This window comes from Parasteatoda tepidariorum, chromosome 1 (genome assembly GCF_043381705.1).
Source record: "Parasteatoda tepidariorum isolate YZ-2023 chromosome 1, CAS_Ptep_4.0, whole genome shotgun sequence".
Lineage (NCBI taxonomy): Eukaryota > Metazoa > Arthropoda > Arachnida > Araneae > Theridiidae > Parasteatoda > Parasteatoda tepidariorum.
Window position 1 is genome coordinate 27,167,641 of NC_092204.1, and position 10,431 is coordinate 27,178,071.

Consider the following 10,431-nt stretch of genomic DNA (forward strand, 5'->3'; position numbering starts at 1 on the left):
ATAATTTAAAAAAAAATTATTGAAGTAAAATAAAATGAAAGATTACAGAAAATTTTAACTATTTAAAATTGTGATGAAGCAAAGACCTAAGACAAAAAGGGGAAAGCTAAATCAGCATACATTTACAATTGATCGACAGTGATTCATTACTAGCACGGAGAACTAATTATTATTTAATGTTGGTGCAAGATTCATTTTAAAAGTCTCAGATCAGCGGCCCACTATTGATTTTGAGTTCTGCAACACTATAACATTTAAAATATCAAATTTTTTCACTGCTGAATGGTGACAATAAGCTTATATACTTTATTGTTGCTTCAATTTTCAGTAACAGTAAAAATTAACAAAAAAAAAAANTTGTAAAATTTAAAAAAAAAAAAAAAACAGGATTTCAATATGTATTGTATAACTGAAATAGTTTATATTTTATATCAAAATAAATATTTCATTTAGTTAAATTGCTGCATTGTTTTTAGGTTTATTTTATAAAGCCTTTATCTGTTTATTTCAAGCATCAATTAGCAATCACTATTTTAATCTGTGGCATCCCTCTTCTATCAAAGTCTGAGAAGAAATGTTAGCTTAGGTTCTTAACATTTCCTTTTTTTTTTTTTGACCTTGTATTGCAGTGGGCTTGTGAGCCCAAGTCAAAATTCCGGAAAATTTCTTGAGTAAAAAAAAAAAAGTTTAAATCGATAAATTAGAAAAAATTTAAACATTTTTTTTTCTTTCTTTTTCTCAATATTTCTTAGTTTAAGTAAAATATACTTAAAATTTTACACATACCTATGATAACCTGGAGAAGTAACTAAAATTTACCAATCTGTCTTTCTTTCTTGAGTTTATGATTATAATAGCTATTTACTGATAAAAAATGAATATTAATCTTGAATATAAGCTTATAAAGTAGCTCCCCATGCAAACAAATAAAATAAACTGTGTTTTTAAGTTCCACCTTTGAAAATTTGATTTCCAAAAACTTTTGTGATCAATTATTTTTTGAAATATCTGAATCTTTGATCTCCGGAAACTTCTGGATCACGGTTAGCGAAAAATCCGGAAATCCGGATTTTTTCCGGAGCACAATCAGCCCTGTATTGTTTGATAATCTCTTTTGTAAATTTTCATATCAGCTACATATTTTAAACAAAACCCTTAATAATATTCAGACCTATGGATGTTCTTAAACTTATATTACTTTTATTTCACTTATTGACTGAAAATATTCGTTCAAAAGAAATTTGACAGCGAAAATGTTAAAACTGTATTATAAAATTATAAGTTTAGATAAAAAGGGATACATATTTAATATTTCCTCTCTCATCTTCAAGACCAAAAGTACACTCATCAATATTTACAGTTTCTTTGGGAATTGGCACATATATGCCACTCATCAGTCAGCTGCAGATATGATTTTAGGTAGCATGTTGCACAATGTTCTGATAATTAGAAACATAGTTATTACATATTCTTTACTATTGGATTATCGGATTTTGTACAATAAAATGAAAAAAGTTATTACTAGATAAAAAACAATAGACAGTACTAATTTTCAACATGTAGGATTTACAGTAAATATGGGATACTTTTTTATAATATGGGATTTATAGATGAGGATTTCTACTTCTGTGTCAAGAAATTATTTATAATCATAGTGGTGAAACAAGTGATAAAACATGTATTTTAATGTGCAATTTCTTTTATCTCTTTAGTACTTATTTACATATGGTATAAATTTCTAATTACAGTTTATTTTATAGAGTACAAATGATGATGCTGGGTTATAAACAAACATGGATTTTTTATGATTTTCCAATACCTCATACTTTAAATCTACTAAATCTGTAAGGAAAAAAAAAATCAATGAATTTCATATTAAATCAAATGATTGAGTTATTAATTTGATTTATTATTCTTATTACCAAGATGGCGCAAAAACTTTTTATCTGTATTGGGATCTCTTATTTTTGATGCAATGTATGCGCAAGTTGATTCTTTTGATAGAAATATTTTTAGAGCATGTACTAAACTTTCAACCATTGAAGTGTCATATACTAAATCTGTAAAAACAAATGAACACTTAATTACATTTCTGGACAAATGAAAGGAATTAAGGTCCAATAAAACAATATTCTTAAATAAAATAAATCAATATCAGAAAATTTTTAGTTTTACGAAAAATCTTAAAAGCTAAGTAGAAATATACACCAGCTTTTTTTATAGAGGTAGTAGCCATTATTTGTTAAATTTTGCTTGTCATTCTAAATTTTAAAATCAGCATCAGAAATTAGTATCTTAAAATGATGTTAGCTTAACTATAATATAAAATAATCTGGTATCTCATGTTATTGTGTGTTAGATTATGCTTAGTGGTATTCAAAATATGTATTAATAATCCAAAAATGTAAAAAGATTTTATTAGGTATTCCACTTAATTTCAATTAAATTTTATAAAACAGAACAAGTTGAATAATTTCTAAACTTTAATTCCATTATATAAGTTCTTTTTTATTTCACAATACAGTATTAGATATGATAAATAAATTATATATTACATGTTTTATTTTAAACATGTAATTTTGAAAACATATACTTTATTTCTTTTTTATAAAATACTTAAAAATATAATAAAAATAAATATTTTTTTCAAAATTAAATTATCATGCCGTGATTTTTTTTACACAACTGTTCAGATAATAAAACATCAAAATTTTCTTAATTTTTTTTTAGTTTTATAAATTTTGAATAATAAATTAAAATAGGTCTGTAAAAATAATTTTTTCTTGGATTTCAAAATACTAAATTATTTTTTCCAACATGAAATATATAAATCACATCAATTAATATCTATTTTAAAATCTCATTTATCACATTATTTAAGCATGCATGTTTATTAAAAAGCAGACACATGTTTTCAAATTTTAATGTTGGAAGAAAAAGTTGTAATATATATATATTTTTGTAGAAATTAATGTGTGCTACGATCTTTTGATTTGGTCTTACTGTTAAGGAAAAATCTGACAAAAAAAAAAAAAGTAAATGAAAAATCTAACTGAACTAGGCTGTTAATATGCTTTTTACTGGCCTTCTGTTAAACTATTACTCCTGTATAAGCTTGGGATCTATTGTAATACTTTTTTTTTGCCATGAATTGAATATTTTTAATTTTTAACAAATTTGTTTAAATAAAATAATAAAAATATTACTTTTCAGCATTGAAAATATATATATAAACAAAACATGTTTAAAAATCTAATTTTGATGGTAAATGAATTTTTTTAATTTCCTGGTTTTTCTCTTTCATATCTATAAATGTGGCCTAATAAATTGCTTTGTAATGCTATTTTGCTATACATTTTTACAACGGCAGCTTTGCATTACTTATGTTGCCCTCTCAACATGATATTTTCGGGCTTTCGTGGTATGTTATTCAAAAAAAGATTGTGTATACCCAATAATAGCAATGTAAAAGGGAGAATCAATTTATATATTGTGTTAAAATATAACATGTAACTGAATGAAACAATATAGATAGTTAAATGAGTAAAGAGGGCATTTTAAATATTGCAGAATAATACATAATAATAAAAAACCAAACCTGCACCAAGAAGAATATCAGATGACAGTTTCTTAGCATCATTTTCAGTGGTTGTGGACCATACAAGTGGAATTTGCTGAATATCACATTTTAAATCTAGCTCATTAATTTGTATGTTTGATGAAAGAACATTCAAAACTTCCCAACTTTTATCTGTAAATATATATTGTTTTGGTTGACATAGTTTTAGGATTGTTATACCCAAAAGTCCAATGCCGGAACCAAGCTCTAAAATTTTTCTAGAATATTGAGAATTAAAAGATTATTAAAAAAAGAAAAAAAACTTTAAAATTATTTGTTTAAAAATTTATTTAATAATTTGTTACAATATAATTAATAACAAATATATTAACATAATCTAATGTAGTGTGTTAGACAAATTTTCTATAAAATATAAATTTTTTTAATTCAACTTTATTTTTATTATTATTTTTTTTAAAATATAGTAGACTATATTTAATTTTTAATAGTTTTTACTGATTAAAATAGGCATTTTATTTCTATTATAAGCACTCAATTACAACTCAATATTTGATTTTATGTTAAGTTTCTCAATTTGTATGCACAGCAACTAAAAAAAAAAATTTCTCTTTCAGAAAACACTTCTAAACTGATATTATTTTGAATAATATTTCATCTATATTTTTGCGACATTTTTTTCAGATTATAACAATTAAAATAGTAGAAAATTTCATTTTAAAACTTAAAACAGAAGAAGTAACAAATGTCTCTCAAAAATACTCCACACTTTGAATCATATAAAGTGAAACGGAAGACTACAGTGTATTGCTTGCTGCTTTAGAAACTAGATTGAAAAAAAAAAATCAATTTTTTTTTCCTGCTTGGCAGACCTTTCACACAGAAATATTTGCAGGAATATCAGTACACTTTGTCCATAGAGTGTTTCTCACCTTTTCAAATGTTAATTATTAAGAAAACATTTTATTGCTTTTTCTAAATGATAGTGATATCTGTAATCAAACTTTATGCCTAATTTTGAAATTCGCTGAGAATAAATTCCTGGTTACTGAAGCAAAAAAGTTATAAAAGGTACTATTCAATTTTTTTTTATCAATCTTCTAAATTTTTTGTACTAATTGGGACACTTGGTATGACAAAAGTTGAATAATTTATTTCCATGATTCAAAATTAAAAAAAGAAGTTTAAACCAGGGTGCAAAATTTTCACTCACCAGCTTGATATTGGAGACTGAATATTTATGGCTGACAAGTAATAATTTATAAAATTTTGTATTTCAAATCTAACTGCTGTCCATATTTTCCCCAGAGTTAGCATTTGCATGAAAAGGGGGGGGATACATGCAACTTTGGCAAACCGTCAAGATGACGAAACTTGAAATTTACTAGAATGATTTTCTCAGATTTTCCATAAACGGATCCTTCTTAACACATTGTGACCCTGACAAATGGTATTTTAGCAAAGAAAGACAGCAGTATAAAAACAAGAAGTATTAAACACATGAGATTATTTCTGACATTTTAATGAGTCATTGAGGGGTGATTCAGGATAATTGTGACACAAAGCGAAAAACCCTGAAAATTTTATGTGCAAGAAATCGATATCAAGATATCGATTTATGTACCATATATGTGTCCTATTTTACATAATTTTTTGAACTAACGTTTAGAATTAAATTTATTAATACAGAATATCACACCTTTATAGTAATTAACACAAGAAAAAACTCGCTTCTTACAAGACATTGAATTTAAAATCACATGAATATGAATCAAGATATTGGATTTTAAAAACGCTAAACTACAAATTGTGATACTGAATTCCTAAATCACGTAAATACGAACCACGATGCATAATTTTTAGATCGAAAGAATACGAATCGCAATGCGTAGTTTTTAAATTACTTATAAATGCGCAAAAACTAAGTTTGATATAACAAATGCGTAAATTTGAATCATAATATTCGATTTTAAACTTGCGTGAATAAGAATAGCGATATCGGGTTTTAAAAATGAGTAACTTCCAAGTGGGCGATTAGGAATCGCGATATACGATTCTTAAATCACGGGAATACGAATCGCAACGCTTTTAAACCAGGTAAACACGAAAATTGATGTTTGATATTAAAATTACGTGAAAAAGAATCTCGATAGTAGCAAACTTCAGTGCAGTTCCAAATATTCAAAATGGCTGATATCCGTCATTCGTAATAGCGGAAACGTAATTCTTCGCGTAATTACGTACCTAATTGGCGGAAGAATGTATATAAACATCTCGTTCATGGGATTTAGTACAAGTTTAAACATTTCGTCGGATTTTAAGTTTTCGATTCACAGAAGTCTGCAAACCAATGATCTGGAGACCAGTGAATTCTGCGATATTCCCGGAAAAATCGCTAACCCTGGTTTAAACAAACATTAAATTGCTTCAAGCAAGTTGTTCTAATTTAAAACTATTTTAATAAAAAATAAAACTAACTTGTCTGTAAAAAGAGATGGATTGTTTATACACCATTCAGCTAAATACTTTGATGCCTAGAATTTAAAAATAAAATATTATCAAACTGTATGATGTTAGATAAGACATTAGCAGAATTTTTTACATTACATATATTTTTAAAACATACTTCCCAAGTTTGAAGACCTGTAGTACTTTTAGCAACAAAACAGGTATTTTCATGCAATGTGATGACACAGTTTGGATTCTAAGATAGGTTAAAAACAATACATCAAATTCTATTTAATAATATTTTGTTAATAATAATAAATTTCTATATAAAAATGTTTTAATTAATTTTTAAAGAACATTCACTCTAAAAGTATAAAACTATTAATTCAAAAAATAAATATAGTAAGGTTATGGTTATTCATGCTTATATACTGTTAATATAATTTAAGGGAAACAAAATATTTTTTACTTCTTGAGTAAAACACTTAATTAATTAACAAATTAATTTATAAATAATTACACAAGATAGCACTCTTCCTTCTAGAATAATAAAAAAGTAATTTCTAGTTAAATTTAAAAATAAAAAAAGGCCTACTTTCTTATTGAATGCTTGATACATGCCAATGCAGATAATAAGGGAAATAATAAAAATTAAAAGAAAATTAAGCTTATAATACTTTAAAGTTAAAATTTAAAAAATAATTCCTTTGTACTTAAAAAATATTTCAAAAACAGTTTTTTTTTTTTTTTTAAAAAAAAGAAAGACTTGCACTTAATAGTTATTACAAATATCCAACTTTCTCTAATGCTAAATACATTATAATTTGTATTATAATATTCAGAAATAAATAATAAAGTATTAACAAAATCCAATTCTATGTAGATTATTAAAAACTTTTTCCACTTACAATTATATAAGAATTATAACTGATATTCTTTTCATCATCCTGAGAGATAGACAAGGTTTCAGTATATTCATTTAAAAGTTTTTCCGAGAACTCTTCTTTTTGATATTCAACCTGTTATGTAAGATAAGGAAATATATATATATATTTATAAATACAAGGGGGTGGACAAAATAATGAAAACACTTCTATACCTATACTAATACATTTTTTAAAAATATTTCTCCAGAAATAATAACAGAATAATTTAACTTCAGATATTTTAAATTTTTTGTGCAAATTTTTTATATATCTTGTTTAAAAGTACAAAATGAAATATGTGGAAAAACCCTTCTCATTTTGAGCTTTCTTTTAAAAAGTATGAAAACCACTTAGAAAATTGCTTGAAACTTTTCAAATTTTTAAGATATTCAAAATGGCACTTTAGTTGGCAAATAAAATCCACTATAAAATTAAGAAAAACAAATTTTAATTTTTCCTGCGTATGCATAGAATAAAAAAACTACTTTAATTACTAATATCTAGCGCAGTTTTAAATGACATTTTTTCAAATTTTAAAGCAATAATTTTGTAATTAATTTTATATTTTTTTGAAAAATTTGTTTAATTTTGTTGAATACTTTTGAAGCTATAACAAAAAAACTTGAGACAAAAAAAAGTAGTTTTTAAATTTTTTTTTTTAAATTTATAAAAACGACCATATCTCCATAAATATTTAATCTAGGTGTATGAAATTTTATGTCATTATTGCATATTATAATCTAAATAACTGTCTAACTAAATAATAAATCTGTCAGTCCCTCAAAACTCTAAAAAGCTTTAAATTTCATTGATGTGTATGAGAAATTGCATGATCTAAAAACTTCTGAAGTTATGAAGTGATTCTCTAATCATTGCTAGAGAAATATCAAAATATGTATAAGTATAGAAGTGTTTCCATTATTTTTTCTACTCCTGTATACACATATAAATGCTTGTTTCTTGGCAAACAAGAAAATTTAGAAGTTATATCATCATACATAATCACATCATTATAAATCATTTTGCCAAAAGGACAAAGGTACACAAATATTTCCCTTGAAACAAAAGTATCGTCTTATCAGCAAGGATTCATTTAAAGTTATTTTCTGATTGTTTATTTAAATTTTCATTATATTTAATCTTGCAGGTAAAAAGGTAAGTTTCTTTTTAGCTGATTACATTAATTTTCAACAAGCATTGACATTGATTGTTCTTGCATTAAGTAACACATATTAAATAATAGAATTATTCAGTGAGGGATTTAATGAAACTATATATTTATGTAAAGAAAATTCAAGTGGTGAAAACTTATGTGAAGCAACGCAATTATTAAAATCTAATCTAAATAAGCAAGTATAAAGAAGTAAGGAATAACTGATATTGGAAACCTATGAGGTAGCATGAAATTATTAATTATTATAAAAATAAAATATGGTGATTAAAAGGAAAACTTATAAAACAAGAAGCTGTTGGGAAAGAATGGTTGGAACTGTAAAAAAAAGACATTTATGTAAGATCATATTAAGTCAATGATTGGAACCCTGTGATCTGAAAGTTACTACAAGTCTTACTAGAACAATGTAAATGGTCACTTCCCTGAAGATAAAATAGGTTCAGGCACAAGCTAAAAATACAATTTATTTTAATAACCAACAGTTATAAGGTCAGACTATTTAAAATTGTTTTAGTTTTGCGAGCCTATAAGAAAAATTTTAAACATTTGTTTTATAAATTTTCTTTATTATTTCTATATGTTATTTTAGCAATAAATATTATGATGTGATGTCGAATAATTTTTTTAAAAATTATAAAACTTATGTGAGACACACGAGTATTTTAAAGACTTTGCAAGACAGGAAGGAGGATTGATACAATATTTAAGAACATATTACAAATATTTTTGCCAGTTGTTTTACATAATCTCTTGACTCTTTTTGAGTAATTTTAATAATAAATATAGTCGTGTGATGCTAAATAATTTGCTTAATATAACAAAACTGGTGGGAAATATATTAACATTTAAATATTTATTAAGACTTTTTAAGACACCATTTACGTGTATTTGTGTGTTTCTGAGAGAACAAGCTTTCAGAAACATGTTATTTACATGTAGTACCTCGGGAAGTTTATTTTATTTTATTTTTAAAAACTTTTATTTCATGGTAAACTTAAGAAAACAAATCAAAATTAAAAATAATACTAAACAAATTACAATAAAAAAATTGCACATTTTCAACACCTTTGAGACTTGACATTTTCAAACCTTCCACATATCAATTTGTTTGGTTACAGTCAAGTGAAAAACTTAATAAATGCTTGACTACTAAAGTTTTAAAATTATTGGAAATTATTTATTATTATCCAATTTCATTGAGTACACAAAGGAAAATCTTTCCAACTAATATAGCTATTGGGTTAAGTTTTCATACACTTTACTTTACACATACTTTAAAAACTATAACAAGATATTTTTAGTTATTAATAACACTTAATTTTTCAGGATGAAATATGAAAACATATACAGAAATACTTTCGTATTATTGAAACTATGGGCCATAAAACCAAACATACATAAATAACAATTTGAACATACCGTATCAATGAGTATACGAAGAAACATTTTCCTGAAGGAATGAGGAGGAGGATACTTGATGCAAATCGGATTCAGGATTGTAGCTTTTAAAATTTGCTCTTGAACAGAAATACATAAAGGTGCCAAGAGCTACAATAACAAAAAATTGAAGAGAATTTGAGAAAGACAAAAGCAACAAAATTTATACTATGGTTGAAATAATAAAAAATCATTACTCACTTCATTTTCTAAATGTTTTTTTATCATTTTTCTGTCATTATAAACAGAGAGATACAATTTTTCAATGAAATTTATAGCATCAGACATGTTTTTTCAACATACATTTAAACCAATTGACTGAAATGTATTGTAAAAATTGATAATTTAATGTTTCTAACTTTGTATGTAATTGATGTTTCCTTGAGAAACGAAATTAACTTAGAAATGTAATATAAATCGCTATATCATAAAAGCAGTACTTAATCATGGCATTGAATAAAAGCTAAATAAAAGATTGAGAATTCTTCAGATGCAGATAAAATTTGTTTATATGATTGATTAATTGATGAATCGTTACAAACGAATGTTCATCAAAGAAAAAGATTTGCTTATAGCTTTAAGGTAGAAATTATTTGAAATATCAAGCCTATTGTTGTCGTTGTTAATTTACGTCGCACTGGAGCTGCACAATGGGTTATTGGCGACGGTCTGGGAAACATCCCGGTGGATGATCCGAAGACATGCCATCACAATTTTAATCCTCTGCGCAGGGGATGGCACCCCCGCTTCGGCAGCCCGACGACCTGCGCGCGAAATCGGGCACTTTACGGTAACACAGTTTAACGAGGACCAATACCGCACACCCTCGGTCCCTACGCGAAACTGATCCAAGTGGTCACCCACCCGCA

General features: G+C 25.7%; 1 protein-coding gene across 1 annotated transcript; it reads right to left on the minus strand.

The window, feature by feature from the left end:
• Window positions 1-1,681: 1,681 nt before the first annotated feature.
• On the minus strand, window positions 1,682-10,179 carry LOC107453768 (protein-lysine N-methyltransferase EEF2KMT; the record flags this gene model as incomplete). Its single annotated transcript, XM_016070711.4, is given in 8 exon segments — window positions 1,682-1,842; window positions 1,923-2,060; window positions 3,599-3,837; window positions 6,056-6,111; window positions 6,204-6,281; window positions 6,934-7,044; window positions 9,545-9,673; window positions 9,764-10,179. Coding segments are annotated over 8 exon segments (942 nt in total). The 3' UTR covers window positions 1,682-1,738.
• Between the last annotated feature and the right edge of the window lie 252 nt (window positions 10,180-10,431).